At 38.1% G+C, this 17,858-nt stretch overlaps 1 protein-coding gene across 9 annotated transcripts in view; it reads left to right on the top strand.

Annotated features, from left to right (window-relative positions):
- TMTC1 (transmembrane O-mannosyltransferase targeting cadherins 1) overlaps nt 1–17,814 on the top strand; it is a 286,191-nt gene extending 268,377 nt beyond the window's left edge. For 6 of the 9 annotated variants that reach the window (XM_073020587.1, XM_073020590.1, XM_073020589.1 and 3 more), the window contains 5 exons: nt 487–631; nt 1,560–1,697; nt 3,442–3,564; nt 6,275–6,352; nt 11,665–13,758. In XM_073020587.1, coding sequence (XP_072876688.1) covers nt 487–631; nt 1,560–1,697; nt 3,442–3,564; nt 6,275–6,352; nt 11,665–11,805 — 625 coding nt within the window. In that variant the 3' untranslated portion in view covers nt 11,806–13,758. Of the gene's footprint in view, nt 1–486; nt 632–1,559; nt 1,698–3,441; nt 3,565–6,274; nt 6,353–11,664 lie in introns of all 9 variants that reach the window. The other 3 variants (XM_007968065.3, XM_007968064.3, XM_073020588.1) reach the window with 1 other exon arrangement.
- The last annotated feature ends 44 nt before the right edge of the window (nt 17,815–17,858 follow it).

Genomic DNA, 17,858 nt, shown 5'->3' with positions numbered 1-17,858 from the left:
TTCTTGGCCAGGCGTGGTGGCTCACACCTGTAATCCCAGCACTTTGGGAGGCCAAGAAGGTCGAATCACCTGAGGTCAGGTGTTCAAGACCAACTTGGCCAACATGATGAAACCTCGTCTCTACTAAAAGTACAAAAATTAGCCAGGTGTGATGGCAGGCACCTGTAATCCCTGATACCCAGGAGGCTGAGGCAGGAGAATCGCTTGAACCTGGGAGGTAGAGGTTGCAGTGAGCCAATTGTGCCACTGCACTCCAGCCTGGGTGATAGAGTGACACTCTGTCTCAAAAAAAAAAAAAAAAAAAAAAAAAGAAAGAAAGAAAAGAAAAGAAAAGAAAAAGCCAAAAACTTTGTTCTTGATATAAAAACAAAGACCATATTGGAGCAGAGGTTCAAACCATGGACAGTCATCCCTAAATCTAAGCCTAGATATTTGGAAATGTACCTATTAGAAGAGAAACGTCAATTAGATTTTCTCCAAACTCAGCGCCCTGCAGGTGGCACACAAAGCTGAGATATTGTCACCTTTGGGAGCACTGTACTACAACACTGGCCGATACGAAGAGGCTTTACAGATTTACCAGGAAGCTGCAGCACTTCAGCCTTCTCAAAGAGAGCTCCGCTTGGCACTGGTGAGTAGGATGAAAGAAAATGAAGTTGGCAACCTAAGCACAGCCAGTCATAGAGAGAGCTGTAGTCCTCACGCCTCAAAACTGGAGCTGGAATGCCGTAATACATCCACTGTATGAATATTCATACAGCCAATATTAGAGCCATTCTCTAAAGACATGGACACCAAAAATACTGCATTTTTGTTTTGAAATAACCTCAAACTTATGAAAATGTTGCAATAATAGTACAAAATTACCATATACCCTTTCATCCAGATCCAATGCTTTGTAACATTTTGATGCATTTATCACTCCCTTGTGGATGCATGTAGATGTGTATATACATACATGTATATGTATGCATATTTAGATACGTATTTTTGTATATACCTATTATTAGTATGTGTTATTTTTTCCCTGAACCATGTGGAAATTAAATGTACATATCATTTCCCTTTATCTATAAATACATTTGCAAATAGTTTCTAAGAAGGACATTCTCTAACATAACCACAGTATATTTATTAAACTCAGGAAAATTAACATTCATACCAACAAAATTTTTATTTCAGTGTTTGGAACTTCACTCCTTAGATGTACAATACATCAAATTTGTTATCTTGCTATAAACACACTGTTCTGATGAAATCAGAGGAAATTCTTTCTCTTCTGACATATTTAGTCAACCTTTTTTAAAAGCCACAAGCCATTTCATTGGATGTCTTTGGTGTTTCTGCCATTCACTCACAAACGGATGCACGAAACTAAATAAAGAAACAAACAGCAAAAAGTCAAAACCTGAAAACTGGTGATTCAGTCTTCTCTATGAGTCACGAAATTGATGCTGAGCATGTTTGTCAGGAGTGCATTCTGAATGCTTCTATTCAGGGATGCTTATTTGATAAGGTAATGAAGTCTCTGCTAAGCCAAAGTCCATGTGGTTTTGTAGGCTCAGGTTTTGGCCGTGATGGGTCAGACAAAAGAAGCTGAAAAGATGACCAATCACATTGTGTCAGAGGAGACCGGGTGCCTTGAATGCTATCGCCTCTTGTCAGCCATCTATAGCAAGCAGGAGAACCACGACAAGGTAAAGAAGGACATTGTTTCGAGTTCTTTGGATTCATGGGTTAAACATGGGGTACACCTAAGTGATTCTCCAGTTTGCATGTTTATAAGCCTGGGAGATCTTAAATCTTATCAGTCAGCATATCCTATCTTGTGGAAACTTTTCACAGATATCCCCTTAACACCTAAGATGTCCCCTTATAATAATATTTTCTGGGCTTATGCTTGGTGTAAAGCTTTTATGTGGTATTGTCTCAGTTTGTTTTCAGCTAAGTCTATAAAGATCAAGACCAACATTTATATGCTTTATTATTTTGCATTTTCCTTCTTCTATATTGTTTTATGTAATCCTCATAACAACCATGCTTTACAGGGTTGTTATGAGGATTACATAAAACAATATAGAAGAAGAATATATAAGAAGATTACATGAAACAATATCTAAGAAGGAAACACAGGGTGACCCAGTATCGCAACTGTTATTGTTTATCTCCATTTTAAAAGTCACATAATCAGTAAATTTATAAATTGACTCAATAAAAGAATTGTTGAAGGCCTGCTATGTTCTGGCCACTGTAGTAGGCATCAGAAATAAAGTGGTATGAAAAAAAAACAAAAAGTCACTGCCCTTGTCTTCGTGGAGCTAACCCATAGAGAAGGAGATTAAATAAGTACTCACAAAACAAATGGAGAGTGATAGCTGTGCCCAGAGGTATCATGAAGAGCTACCTGTCCCAAAGAGCATATAATCAGGGGACCCGATGACTCTGGGAGGCCAGGTTTCCCTGTGAAGTCATGTGAAGGTGAGGGCTGGATGAAGAATAAGAGTTAACATGCAGAGGAAGAAGCAAGGAGGATTCTGGTCCGAAACACACATGAAAAGCCCTGTGGCAGCAGCAAGGGGCGTCTCTGAGGAATGGGCATGAGGGAGCGGGAGTACCGTAGGAACGCAAGCACAGGCTGCTGGGAGGACACTCCCTGGGGCTAGGCCAAGGGTTTTGTTCCTTACCCTGGGAGAAGCTTTGGGTTTCTGTGGAGAGGAGCAACATGATAGATAGTTGCTTTGAGGGGATCTTTGGCTGCAGCGAGGTCAGTAGGTGCTGGGGGCAGAATGGTCACTAGGACCTGAGAAGGACCGGTGGGGTGGTCCCAGTGGACCTATGTTCAGGGCAAACGTCTGATGCCAAATCTTGTTTTCTTCCAACTGTATCACACCACCTCCCTGTAAAGTAATCAAGGATATTTCATTGCCACTCATCGATACATGAGAAAACTGGAGTGTAAAAAAGTTATTTTGTCAGGGCCACTAATTCCCAGTGAGAAAATCAAAGATAATGAAGAATGTATATATATTTGAGACAAGGCCTTCCTCTGATTCCCAGGCTGGAGTGCAGTGGCATGATCTCACCTCACTACAAGGTCCACCTCCCAGGGCTCAAGAGATCCTCCCACCTCAGTCCCCCCAGTAGCTGGGATTACAGGTGCACACCACCACACCTGGCTAATTTTTGTATTTTTTTGTAGAGACAGGGTTTCACCATGTTGCCCAGACTGATCTTGAGCTACTGGGCTCAAGCAGTCTGCCTGCTTCAACCTCCCAAAGTGCTAGGATTACAGCCATTAGCCACCACGCTGACCAAGAAGTGTATTTTGATTGTCACATACCATACCCGCTGACACATAGGAACAAAAAATATAAATTTTATCAGTTAAGTTTTTCTTTACCTAATCGGCGTTTATCCTGTCTTACTTTCCAACCTCTGCAGGCACTTGATGTTATAGACAAGGCTCTCCAGCTGAAACCAAAGGACCCAAAAGTCATTTCTGAACTTTTTTTCACAAAAGGAAACCAACTAAGAGAGCAGAACCTTCTTGACAAAGCTTTTGAGGTATAAACTTTTCATTGAAACTAATACTCTTTCTCTCTTTAAGGAAACATGTACAGTAAGATCTATCACTGGCATGTTTGTGGAGTGAGTGAGTTTTTTGACTAATTGACATAAAGTTTTGTTTATTTTTTTATCATTGAGCATCTGGCCCTTGACTATTCAGAATTACACATTTATTTTTCTGAATAATCATCTTTAACTTGACATTCACAGCATTCCACATTTTGGTCTCAAACTAGCTTCTCTCTGTCTGTCTGACTGCAAGAACCTTCTATTCCAGCTGGACTAGTACCTGAAAAGCCTTGGACATTTCCACATGTCCTTGAAATGCCCTCTCTTGACTTGGAGGATGAGATTTCCATTCATCCACCAAGACACAGTCTTTGTCCTCCTGCCTTAGGAAGCCCTCCCTAACCATCCTTATTCCCTGTGACCTTACTTCTTCTGAACTCTTAAAAAGCATGGACTGCCTCATGAAGGTACCAGTCATTTGAAAGTGTCACATATTACATTGTATTATTAGGTCCGTCCCCCAACCCCCGTAGGTGTGTGTGTGTCTCTGTGTGTACAGGAGGTACAAATCCTTGCATAGTTTATCTCCCCAATTAGATTGAACTTTCCTTGTAGAAAGGGGCTGCATCCTTCTCTGTTCTAAAACAGTGTTTTGCATCTTATAAGGTGTTCAGTATCTACGGCTTTGGAATAAAACTTATTCACAGGTTGAACTCAAGAAGACATTTATAAATAGAAATAGAAATGTTAATGTTGCATACTTTAAAAATTTGTGACAATGTTAAACGCTTTTTACTTATATCTGGTAAAGCCACAAATTAATGAAGTCATAAAATTATACTAAATATATTATAGGAAAAGTAAAATCTCAAATGATACAATTGTGTTGGGAAATAAACAAGTGAGTGGCTTTTAAAATATTATTGGAAAACACATGGGAAGATATTTGGGCAAGCTCATTTGAATGTGAACCCTTTAAACAAAAACAGAAATTGTGGCATTTTATTCTGAAAAATTGTAAGCATTTTTCTCAGAATTTGTAGGGTTTTCTCTGCCTTTTGAACATTTTCAATATCTTCATTCTTAAGTTATTTATAACTAATGTGAACATTATTAATAACTTAATTGTGAATATTTATGTATGTGTGTGTGTATATATATGTGTATATATATGGCCATTGATTCATAATAACAGCTAAAATGTTTTAGCAGTTTATGTATGATTCATATGTATTATGTAACTTAATCTTCACAAGAATCCTACAAGAAAGGCATGGTCATTATCATCATTTTATAGTTTTGTAAACTCAGGCTTAAAGTTCATATCTTGCTCAAGGTCACAGAAATGGGTAAGAGATGGCATCAGGGTTTGAATCCAGCTCTCCTACACTACATTCCCATCTCTGCTGATATAAATTAATCCAAGAGACACACGCTTTCGGTTTATTTTAGCAGCTTTTTGAAAGTATGGTTTCTTAGCATTTCTTTCTTTCCCTTAAAACTGAAGTAGAGGAGAATGGACCAGATTGTAGTTGATGGATCTGTTTGGTCACATTCTTGCTAATGAAAATAGCAAGGAACATTAAAATATATGCACAAATACGTAGCTTTGTTTTTAAAGGCAATGCCCTTAACCTGTGGCTTTATTTCAGAGACTTGAGACTCAGTGGTGAGCATACCCTTGATGCAAAACATGGGTAGTGTTAAAAATATACCACACATCACTGATACTACATTTAATAGGATACATGTTATTCAGACCTAAGAAAGTGCTTGAGGGATAGGTAACTCTCTTTTTTTTTTTTTTTTTTTTTTTTTTTGAGGCGGAGTCTTGCTCTGTCTCCCAGGCTGGAGTGCAGTGGCACTATCTCGGCTCACTGCAAGCTCCGCCTCCTGGGTTCACGCCATTCTCCTGCCTCAGCCTCCCGAGTAGCTGGGACTACAGGCGCCCGCCACCACGCCCGGCTAATTTTTTTGTATCTTTAGTAGAGATGGGGTTTCACCGTGTTAGCCAGGATGGTCTTGATCTCCTGACCTCGTGATCCACCCATCTCGGCCTCCCAAAGTGCTGGGATTACAGGCTTGAGCCACCGCGCCCGGCCAGGTAACTCTCTTTAAACATTTGAAGACTTTTTATATGGCAGGGAAAAAAAAGACTGTCTAATGAATAAAACTATCCCCTAGTAAAGTAGATGTTCTTAAAGAGGCGGTGATCCATTTTAAGAATTTCAGCATAGGCTGAACGACTAGGTCAGTTATATTGTAAAAGGGCATACTGCATTAGGGTTAAACTGCTTAGAAGACTACCCCAAAATTCTGTCATTATAAAAACAATTTTCTTACCAATTCCATTTGCAGTGAAAAAAGGCCAAAAAGTACAATTTTCTTGCAGGTCAAGGACAGTTGAAAATGATATGATATCATAGAAATCACCGGAATTCCCTGCAGGCATCCTCAGTCTCTCTAAGTCCAAAGGTTAGCTCTGCAGGGAAATTATACATTTCAGTTTCCTCCACTTTAGAATCATCAACTTTGAAAAATAATAGAAATAAACAGGGTCTCCCGTGAACTAGTAGCGGCTGGTTTCATTGTATTAATACCTTAAATTTTCACATGTGAAGAAAGTGGTTTTGGCAATCCTGGAGCATTAAAGGTGGGGCTTTGTTTTCTAACCTGAAGCTATTTCTTATTTATTTAGAGCTATAGAGCGGCCGTGCAACTAAATCCAGACCAAGCACAGGCCTGGATGAACATGGGTGGCATCCAACACATCAAGGTAGGAGAATAATAGGACACTTCCATGTGGACCGGGCTTTCCCCTTGTGTTTTCTCTTTCTGTCTTTCTTCTTTCTTAAGGGATCAAGGAACTATTGTTAATTTCCTTTTTGAAATCATTTGAATATCAAAAGCATGGGAGTTTAAAAGTGAAATAGCTCAGTTTATGTTCACTTTGCATTATCTAGATATTGAATATCATGAAGCTATTTTAAAAATAAATCTATATAAATTAGATTTTGTGATTTTTCTAACCACGAAGAAAATCATATGAACCTAACAGAAGTATCACACAGCGGATAAAATCTGTTTATGGGAACTAAATCCTTGTTCAAGCTCAGTAGCTCAGTATAGCTTAATTTCTTCCCAGTTTAACTCACCGTCAAGATTAAAGTGTTACTTAGAATATTAATTTCTATTTCTTATGTCTAATATACCTTTTCTCCCTAATTTTTTTACAAAAAAGCAAGCTTGTTTGTTGTTTTGTTTTTCCAAAGGAAAAGCACTACCTTTGGGTGAGTCTTCCCAAGGATTGAAAATGACTTGTAGGGGACTATTATCTGTAACTAATGCAATGAACGATTCGCCATCATTCATTTATCCATCCATCCATTCATTTTCTAAGCATTTATGGCAAACATCCTATGTGCCAGATCCCCTTCCAGACACTGGGAATACAGTAATGAACCAAGAAGACAAAAATTCTTGTTCTTCTGGTGCTAGCAGGAGGAGATATATTAATATAAGGAGGAGGAGGAAGAGGTGATATATTACTACAAACATACATACATGAATGCTTAATGCATACATATGTGCATATGTATATGTATAAAATATATTAGATGGTGATAAGTGCTAAGGAGAAAAAAGAGAAAGAAGATTGGAATGCCAGGGAATAAGGGCTAAAATTTTAAATTCAGGTGGTTAGGAAAGGCCTCAGTTACAAAGTAGTATTTGAGCACAGACCTGAAGGAGTAAGCAGTGTGGCGAAATAGGGAAAGAGCACAAGCACGTGCAAAGGCCCTAAGGTTTGAGCATGCCTGTTGTTTAAAGAGTAGGGAGGAGGCAGCGTGGCAGGGAGAGAGCAAAGGAAAGGAAATGGGAGAAGCTGGGGTCAGAGAGGGTGCAGGGTCAGATCATGCAGGCCTTCAAGGAATTTGTAGTTACTTGGGCGTTTATGCCAAATGAGTCAGGGTTTTTGGAGGACTTTCAGCAGAGAAATGCCATGATCCAACATGTTTTTAAAGAACCACTCTTGTTTAGCTAACAGATTTTCAGTCTCTGCACTGATAAAATAGCAGTGTAGTGATTAGAATTTGAACAAAGTCCTAATGGGTTTTACTGTTAAGTGGAAACTGATCACTCTTGGAAACACACACAAAAAAGAGGACCCATGATTACACAAATGGGAGGGGTTAATGGGATAATTACCCTGCAACTGACAGCTTTGATCTGATAGATGGTGAATTCAAGCACGATATTTATCAGAGCCAAATTGCCCAAGCTCTGATCTCAATGATATTCTAGGGTATCCAGTAATATCTAGTTGGGAAACATAGAATGAACTTACTTTAAAAGAGTAAAATGATAATTTTAAATATTTTTAATCATATATTAAATAGTTACATTTTCAAATACAGTCATGTTCTGCATGATATCATTTTGGTCCAAGGTGGATCATCTATATGATGATGGTCTCATGGTCTCATAAGATTATAACAACATGTTTTTACTACATCTTTTTTGTGTTTCAATATGTCTAGATACACAAATACCACTGTGTTACCATTACCTACAGTATTCCATACACTAATATGCTGTACAGGTTTGTGGTCTCGAATCCATAGGCTATATCATATAGTCTAGGTGTGTAGTAAGCTATTTCATCTAGGTTTATGTGGCTATATCCTATGATGTTTGCCAAAAGGAAAATCATCTAATGACGCCTTTCTCAGAAGGTACCTTTGTCATTAAGTGATAAATGACTGCAATGTGCTCAATATGTTTTCAGATGAAGTGTGTCTGCAGCTAAAACAATGGGTTTAATTGTTAATTAGAAAAAGTGCAATAAATACACTCAAAAGTGTCCCCAAGAAGTCTGGAAATAACAGAGAAAATAGTATGTCTACTGCACTCTTTAACAGGTGAACCCATTGCTTTAAATTAGGAAGTACTTCCCTTGGGAAAGTGTCTAGAGATTAAAGAAGGATCTATTTACTACATTATTTTAAAATATAATTAGTACTGAGTAAAAATTCATTTATCCTGTTTTTTGTCTTTGTGGCCATCATGTACTAGGTTGACCAATACAAAATTGCCACCTTTGTAGTTTTAAAGTGGTCTGATATCAGTTAATTTATATGATGCAATCTAATGTAAATATATAGAGCAGACACGTGGCTCAGATGTGGTCATTTTGATGCCACTATTAGAATGCAAGGTTGTCATTTTATGAAGCCTAAAAGATAATTATGAACTTTCTGTGTTTTGCATTGCCAGGTAATGTGTGCATCAGGCATTGTTATCCCATTCCTAGGCCTCACTCCTTCCCTGAACCTGGGGGAAGCGTAGGCAGGCCTGAGAGCTCCCGCAAGGTTGAGAGTTGGAATATAGTACTTTGCAAGGAGGTTGCAGAAAGAGATGGGGGAGAGAGGAGCGAGTGTCATAGTTGTCTCTTGCTCATGACACTTGGTTATAAAAAGTGATGCTTCTTATGAAGTCTTACATATAAGATGAAATGAGTGGACCAAGAAATTATAATACATTTTTTATCATCAAAGAGTTGCATCAACCAGGCTATAGCACAAAGTCTGATTTTCAGTAGTGCTGCCTCATGACAGTGAATATGCATTTTCTTTCTTTCTTTCTTTCTTTTTTTTTTTTTGAGATGGAGCCTCACTCTGTCACCCAGGCTGGAGAGCAGTGGCACAATTTTGGCTCACGGCAAGCTCTGCCTCCCAGGTTTACACCATTCTCCTGCCTCAGCCTCATGAGTAGCTGGGACTACAGGCGCCCGCACCACACCCAGCTAATTTTTAAAATATTTTTAGTAGAGACAGGGTTTCACCGTGTTAGCCAGGATAGTGTCAATCTCCTGACCTCGAAAATATGCATTTTCTAGAAGGGTGCTGTCCAGCAGAATTTTTGTGACAATGGAAATGTTCAGTATCTGCCTTGTCCGAGGCAGTAGCCACTAGCTACATGTGGCTATTGAGCATTTGAAATATGGCTGGTGCAACTGAGAAACTGAATTTTTAATTAATTGTAACTAATTTAAATTGGAAAAGCCACTTGTGATTAGTGGCCACCAAGTGAACACAGTTCTGGAAATTGGATAATTCAGATATTTTACCTAGCATCTAGGGAATTGGAGGAACTGACTTCAGGGATATAACTGTTTTTTAAAATTGGGCTTCTAGGCTGGGCACAGTGGCTCACATCTGTAATCACAGCCCTTTGGGATGCTGAGGCTGGCAGGTCACCTGAGGTTGGGGGTTTGAGACTAGCCTGGCCAACATGGTGAAACCCTTTCTCTACTAACAAAATACAAAAATTAGCCGGGCATGGTGGCACACGCCTGTAGTCCCAGCTACTCTGGAGGCTGAGGCACGAGAATTGTTTGAACCCGGCAGACAGAGGTTACAGTGCCCCGACATTACACCACTGCACTCCAGCCTGGGCTACAGAGGAAAAATAAATAGAGCTTCTACTTTAGTTCAGAAAAGGGCAATTTGAGGAAGAGAAAAGGAACTGGGTTTTGTGAGAAAGGACAGAGAAGCCTGGTGATCAGAGAAGAAGAACCCAAGGCCCTTGACTGGGGCTGACATTCAAGGAGCCTCCTGGAAGAATCGTTTCAAAATCAACTGCAGGCAGAACAGATTGTGAGAGCACCCTTAGACCCAAAAGCGTACAGCTGTCTGCATGTAAGTGCTAAGGCTAATAAAAATCAGAGGAAATTTGGAAGACATATCCTCGAATTGAAAACAATAATAATTGTATATAGCAAATGCAAGTTCCCACTTGTTCAGCAATCTGTTTAACTTCTTATCAGAGTCATTGTTAATACTTCCTTTTGTTGTACATGCCAGTGCCTGGATATCTAATGCACAATTTCTTGTTCTGTCATTTCCACTTTCCTTTTCACCAATATGACCAGTGAATACAGTAAGAAATAGACACTATTGACACAGAGCCTGGATAGTCACTAGTAACAGTAATGATAGTATCATATTGAGCGCTCACTATGTGTCTAAGCTTTTGACAGGTATTTGGAAGATAGGTAAGCGTTCAATAAGTATTAGTTGCTTGTTGCTACGTGTGTCTTCACTCTAAGAGATATAATTTTAAATTGTGATGGAAATGTAGAGGGTCACTGGTATTTATCCACATGGGAGGTATAACTAAAAATAGATGGAACAAACTGATACTTTTTGTAATGGGGGGAACTCCAACAATCTTAGCTCTGAGACTTTGCAGAATACAGATCTAAAAGAGGGTGGAACGAATAAGGGAGGTAGTACATCCAATAGCAGAAAAAGTGCTGAAAAAAGCTACTAGCTATGACCGAGTTGCCAGGGACCCCTTCTGGGACCAGGCACACATGGTTGCTAGTTGAAGAGTCAAACGAAACAGTTGGAAGCCAACAGAGGGTGGGGACAGTTGTGTTTAGTAGGTCAGGAGTGATATACTATACTGCACTAAAAGTATACAGCTGGTGCATACTGCTGCAAACCCACGGTAGTAGAAAATTTGACTTCACATTCTTAGCAACACTTTTCATTGCATGAAAACTTTATTAGGCAAAAGTTACTTTTAGTTTTAAGCTGAAGATTAGAATAACTGCTATATCACTAAACAGATAGAGTGGATACACAAACTATTTAATCATTCTTCTTGCAGTTTTAAAAACATTTTCTCGTCTCTCATTCTACCACCCCCTCCACCCCATTCCCCTGATATGAATTTTGTGCCATGGTTCCATTTAATTACAAAGGAACAGTACTAGCCCCCTGAGGACACTAGGAAATGATAACCTCACACCCTGCATTAGTAGAATTGAAAATCTGTTTTTCTGTCATTTATCCTTACAGTATAACTCTCCTCTTTCACATTCTCCAGCTGATCTAGTGCTTAAAACAAATAGAGTCTCCAAAAGCACCAATAGACAAGGATAAAATTACACATACAGACAGAGTTTCCATACGAGAACATTAATGCAAAACTGGGCAGAGGGTCAGTTTCTTAGTCTCTTCGTTCTCTGAGAGAGTTCTGTGATGGATCAGAATGTAATTGCTCTCTCTTTCTCACCCCCAGGGAAAATATGTGTCTGCAAGAGCTTATTATGAGAGAGCCTTACAGTTGGTTCCAGACAGCAAACTGCTGAAGGAAAATCTTGCCAAATTGGATCGCCTAGAAAAACGATTACAAGAAGTTCGAGAAAAGGATCAAACATAGCACCGTTTGAGTCAACCTCATAGGATAATGTGGTCCCTCTGAAAGGGGAGTGATGGAAGCCTTACTTTCACATCAGCAGGGACACAACTAATGAGATTTTCGCTCATTCCGAGTTCAGGGTGACACATTTTGGGACATCTGCTGGTAGCCCAGTGCTGAAGGACTTGCTTTTCCATGAAGGAAGATGAAAACAGCAAACAAGGGCAAGAAGGTCTGAGAGGGAAGGAGAACGACATTTACACGTTTTACAGATTTTTGTTTGGTTTAACTCCAGATTTCTCTTGATAGATCTCTGTGCTTTTGAGACCTGGAAATCTAATTCTGTTTAGACATTTTTTGTCCCAGAAATACAGAAGCTTGAAATGCTGTGAAGGCAGAGCTTCTATTCCTTATGGGATGAAATATTTGAAAAGAGGATAAATCCTCTGTGGTAAGCCATTTGGAAAATCCGACCAAGAATTGGCTTATTTAATTCTCCAGAACCAGAAATGAGTATCTAATAGCTTTTGTAGAACCTTCCAGAATATGTGGGGAAAAAGGGCTATTGCTAAGTGAGCTTTATCTAATATCCCCCCAAGAGTATTCCTAGTGCTTTTTTGAGGAATTAAAGGGAAGCTCCTGGAATTATATATGGATGTCTTTATCCCTAGGGGGACATCAAAGAGCCGGGCACCCCTGATTCTTTATGGAAGTGTTTAAAACTATTTTAATTTTATTACAAGTATTACTAGAGTAGTGGTTTTACTCTAAGATTTCAAAAGTGCATTTAAAATCATACATGTTCCTGCCTGCAAATATATTGTTATTTTGGTGGAGAAAAAATAGTATATTCTACATAAAAAATTAAAGATATTAACTGACAGAAATGTCCTACTTTATTATCTTAATGTTCAGACATCATGAGATTTATTATTTTTTGAAAAATATATTTAACCATTGAGGAACCTTTATGATGTATCACAGAAATCTTCATAGATTCTAACTAGATGGAAAAAGAGCTCTATTTATTTGTGTTCCTAGGCTTAATGAGAATTCTGGGCTTAGAACATCAATGATTAATACCTAGAATTCTTTGTTTTGAGAATATTATGGAGAATGCTCTAAAAATCTAGGGTAAAGATCTAAATTCAAATTTTAAATATATATTTATATTTAAGACATAGGGAAGGCAAAGTTGAACTCACAATTTGACATTTATTTTTAGTGTTATTTATTTCATAACTTATAAAATAATTAATATATACACACACACACTTCTTTTTTCTCTGTACAAAGTGGTTTTAATATCAGCTTTCAAAACTGATCTTATAAAATGTAAATCTAAATTGTAAAATAGTTCAGTTTTAACAGTCCATTCCAAAATGTGTGTTGATTATTCACTTGCTAAAGAGATGTGAGGAATCAGCCTTCAGTGTTTTGGCAGTAGTATGTTTTGGAAGTGAAGAAATTGGAACACCTGATTCTAATTTGGTCTTCATCATTAAAAACAAAACCAAAACACTCCAGGCAGTGCTGTTGGTAGTGCTGAGCCAGGTAGCACACAGACATAATAGCCTAAAGGCTCACATAATTCACATGCTCAGGCCAGGGCAGGGTAAAAATAGCCTTCTGCTTCTTTCAACCCAGTATCACGAAGCACTAGCCCAGTGTTATTATTTGTTTTGTCAAGGTAAGTCTAAGTAAACAAGGAAAATTTCCGCAGAAGGCATGGCGAGGGGAGTATTTTAAATGCAAATGATTACAGAATTTGAATTAGCATGCATCTCTTTGTGTGCATCAGTAATCCAATAATGTATATGTTACCACTACGATCACTTGTTTCTAATAGTTTTTTCGTGTTATATAACATAAATGTATCCACAACCTTAATTAAGATATATTCTTCCTCCCCAAATCATAGTCCTAGGGTCAAGAAACATACTCCTGTGTTTATTGTAAAATAACAACCCCACCCTCAGATTGGAAAAACATGAAACCCTAATGTCTAGGACTTTATTACAACTTTTCAGAATAATCTGTAATGAAAACTCATGCTTAAAACTTTAATGGAAAAGACTGAGCCCCAAATTTTGAACAGTTATTACACCTTACTTGAAGTGCTAATTAAGATAGGAGAGTACATGTGTTGGAATAATGGAAATGGTGATTTCAGCCTAAACGTTCCTGAGAGTAAAGGATCACATGACCTTCAGGAAACTTTGTCTGCCTCCTGGTAGGTGCTTTTCTATCTCCCCCCATCCTTCCCTACCCCTTTTCCCTTTTCTTCCCTCTCTTTTTCTCTCACTGTCACTCTGTCTACACACACTGGCATCTTTTGAACACTAAAAGTAAGCACTGTTTTTTAAAAAAGTAATTATTTGTTGGATCAGATACTTTTATCCCAAGTGAATACCTTCACTGAGATGTGGCCAATGCAATAGTTTCACAGTTAAAACAGTGCATATAAGAAAATAAATCACATACTATTTTTCAAAGATATTAAATGTATTTTGTAACTATTTTCATTTGATCCTTGTAACACGAAATAATACATGGAACGTATCTTTATAATAAAAATGGAGTGCCCTCATTCATCATAGAGGTGCATCTAGTTTGCCCTTAATGAAAGTATACTTGCTATGTGGATTGATAGCACCTTCTTGAAATGGAGGAGCACAGCTGGCTTCATGGATGTGCAATTTTTGCAGTCCCACGGGGCCCTGCACTCTGAAGCACGCTGAGCTCAGTTGAATGTCTGCTTTTTACTTATGTTTTTGAGACACAGTTCCACTTTGTCTCACTTTGTCACCCAGGATGGAGTGCAGTGGCGAAAACATGGCTCACTATAGCCTTGACCTTCCTGGCTGAAGGGATCCTCCCAACTCAGCCTCCCAAGTAGCTGATACTGCAGGCATGTGCCAGCATGTCCAGCTAATTTTTGTATTTTTTGTAGAGACAGGATTTCACCATGTTGCCCAGGCTGGTCTCAAACTCCTGGGCTCAAGCGATCTGCCCACCTCGGCCTCCCAAAGTGCTGGGGTTAGAGGCATAAACCACTATGTCTGGCTGAAATTCTTAATAATTCTTAATAATTTTTGAGCAAGAGGTCCACACTTTCATTTTGCACTGGGTTCCTAAACAGGTTCTGGGTAGGAAGGAAAGTGGCTGAGGATAAAACAGGAGTTGCTTTGCCCTGGTTGAACATTTGGACCAATGATCAGAGTTTCATTTTATGATTGTGTTACTCTGAACAGATTTGTTATTTTTTTCCAGCTACATTTAGAGTTCCTCATGTATATATCACCCCTCTTTTTCCAGTCCATCTAACCACTCCTTTTTTTTGTACCTAGAATCAGTTCTCCTTGCCTTCAAAATCCCTGATAAGTGTCCATTTCTTTATGTATCCTTTGATATGGAAGCCACAAGAATGGCTTTAGCAGCTTATTTTAACCTTATGAATTATACATTCAGGATTTTTTAAATGATTCAGATGCTTTCGATCTGTTAACAATATTTGTAAAACATGTTTCAGTGATACAACATAGGTGAACTAAACCAAAGATGCAAATGCCTTGGAGGAAAAGAAGTTTTATTATAGAGAATCCTGAGATATATCCTTTGGGGTTGTTTAATTTAAAGCCTATCACAAAACAAAGAGAATTGTCGCACTTTAATTCCAACCTCCTACAGTACTTCACAACCCTTAGCATAAGAATCTGAAATTTGTAATAGGTGGTACCTAGTTTGATGCAGTGTTTGCAGTGGTTGTGCAAATGCCTCGTGAAACGGGTTTTCAGTCAGACTTAATGAGAAAATCCAAACTGTCCTATCAAAACTGGCCCACAATAACTGTAATGTGAGGAGAAACAAAGCAAATGTGGGTTTCCTATTGTCGTTGTAAGACATTCTAGGTTCTCAGATTGAAGAGCTACATTCAGCTGATAGTTGACGTCTGTTCCCTCACACATACTGGCTCTCAACACGGCTGCACTTTGGAATCACCTGAGGACCTTTCAGAATCTCTGGTTGAATCATCCTGGCTGTTCATGATTCCAATGTGCAGCTAGGCTGGAGAACCGCTACAAGGCTGATAACTGTAATGGGAGTTTGTAACTTTTACAAAATAATAGATATTTATAATCTTTTGCAATTTTTACTTTTAAATCTATACTAAAATGAGCCAAAGAAGTCTTAACAATGATTTATGGCACAATTGGTTGGTTGAGGCTATCGTTCCATGATTCACAAATAGGTGGTTATGTGGGGTGGTTTTGCACTTGTGGCAATTGGACTACAATTTGGCCTTAAAATTACAGAATTCCTGGTTCTCAGATGGAGAGGAATTGCCTTGAAATTTGCATGTACCAGACTAAGTGCCCAGTATATATGACTGATATTTTCGTGACTCATAGAAGATGTCTGTGGTATAGAGTTTATGCCTACATCTCTATCTTTATTTGGGGCACACATGAGCTTTTGTTAATTATTTCTTACTCGTACTTGTTATAGAATCTGTTTTTGAAAGAAAAAAAAAGAAATTTTTGCTTTGACTTTGTGGTGGATTCACCTTCTTAAAATAATAAATCTAGAGGATATTAGGAACGACATTCACAACAAATATAGTTAGAGGTGATTTTTAAAAAATTTCTGTTCCTGGTTTCCAAATTACATTCACTTTGATTTGATTATATGTTGGTATCTTCCAAATATAGCTTAACTTAGCTATCTAGATGGTATCTTTGACATTTGAAAAGAATAAATACCTGTCAAATCTTGCATTTAGGCTGCAGTTGAATAAAATAAAAGCTTAGGGTGTCAAAAATAAGATAGAGAAATATTATAACATTTTATGATTATTCTTGAAGTCTTTGATACAAAAGGAAAATATGTTGAATAGTTCTTCCAAAAAATATTATTTCCCTCAATATTTTATTTGTAGCCATGTAACTTAAAGAGAACAGAAAATAACTGCAATCAAAAGCATGGTTTAATATCAATCAAAGTGGCACAACAGAATTGATAAGATCTTTATAACAATCAATTGGCTGATATTAAAATATTGATTTTAATTGATCTTTTCAATTAAAGTCTTTATGGTCTGTAACTCATAAAATCAGCATCCACCACAATATATGCTCATTATTGGTTTGTAAGCGTAGATCACCATTGACTCCCACCTGGAAAGACACGTCTATGTCTAAAATCCAGTAGTTTCTTCACATTCTCAGTAGTACACATTGTATATGTATATGTATCAAATTTGGTAGTTTTCAATATGTGTGATATCCTTTGGGGGTTATTTATCTTGCTGGTCCATAGAAGGGGTATACTAGCCCAAGAATCAAGACATCTGAGTTGTAGTTCTAGCTCTGCCCCTGAAGAGCCACCTTACCTGGGCCAAGTTGGCCAGTGTCTCAGTCATGTTTACCACCCATGAAAGGACTGGTTGGTTTGATGTTTCCATTAAGCTCAATGAGTAACTCGAATGGTTACTCTTGAATCTGGATTGGAAAACACTATGCATCTGATGAGATAATTCATAACTGTTTCCCTTTTTTAAATGATACAACCCTAAAAGTGACTGAATTGCCCAAATACTTGAACATGGTAGAGGTAGTTACTCTTATTTTACAGTCTGTGCACTTAAAAATTCCTACGGTGATTGTTACTTTACTGGGGAAAAAAGATGAGGTGAAACTTCCTCCCAAGGAATTAAAATATCTGTAGAAGCCATGGCTTGCTTTTACAATGTGGAAATCATTTGATTTGCTGTAATTCACGCAGATCCCTCCTTTTGTCAGGGGGAAATGATTTGCATCATGTTCTTTTTTCGTACTTCCTGTTTTGATCAGTTGTATGTAAACGTACATTTTTGTTACTTTGGCTGTGCCTGTTAGAATTTATCTTCCATAAAGTATTTCTCCCATTGAGTCTAATGATGTATACTTTGCCTAGGCGTTTCCAAAATTAAATTTATGTAAATGTCTATTTTATATAAAATATGATTAAAATAAGTATGTCTGGTTTCAATCTCTCAAGTACTTCATGGTTAGTACCTACTGATGTCCGTGTCA

The sequence above is a fragment of the Chlorocebus sabaeus genome, chromosome 11 (genome assembly GCF_047675955.1).
Source record: "Chlorocebus sabaeus isolate Y175 chromosome 11, mChlSab1.0.hap1, whole genome shotgun sequence".
Lineage (NCBI taxonomy): Eukaryota > Metazoa > Chordata > Mammalia > Primates > Cercopithecidae > Chlorocebus > Chlorocebus sabaeus.
The sequence above is the reverse complement of the archived record's forward strand: the minus strand, read 5'-3'. Positions and strand labels throughout refer to the sequence as shown.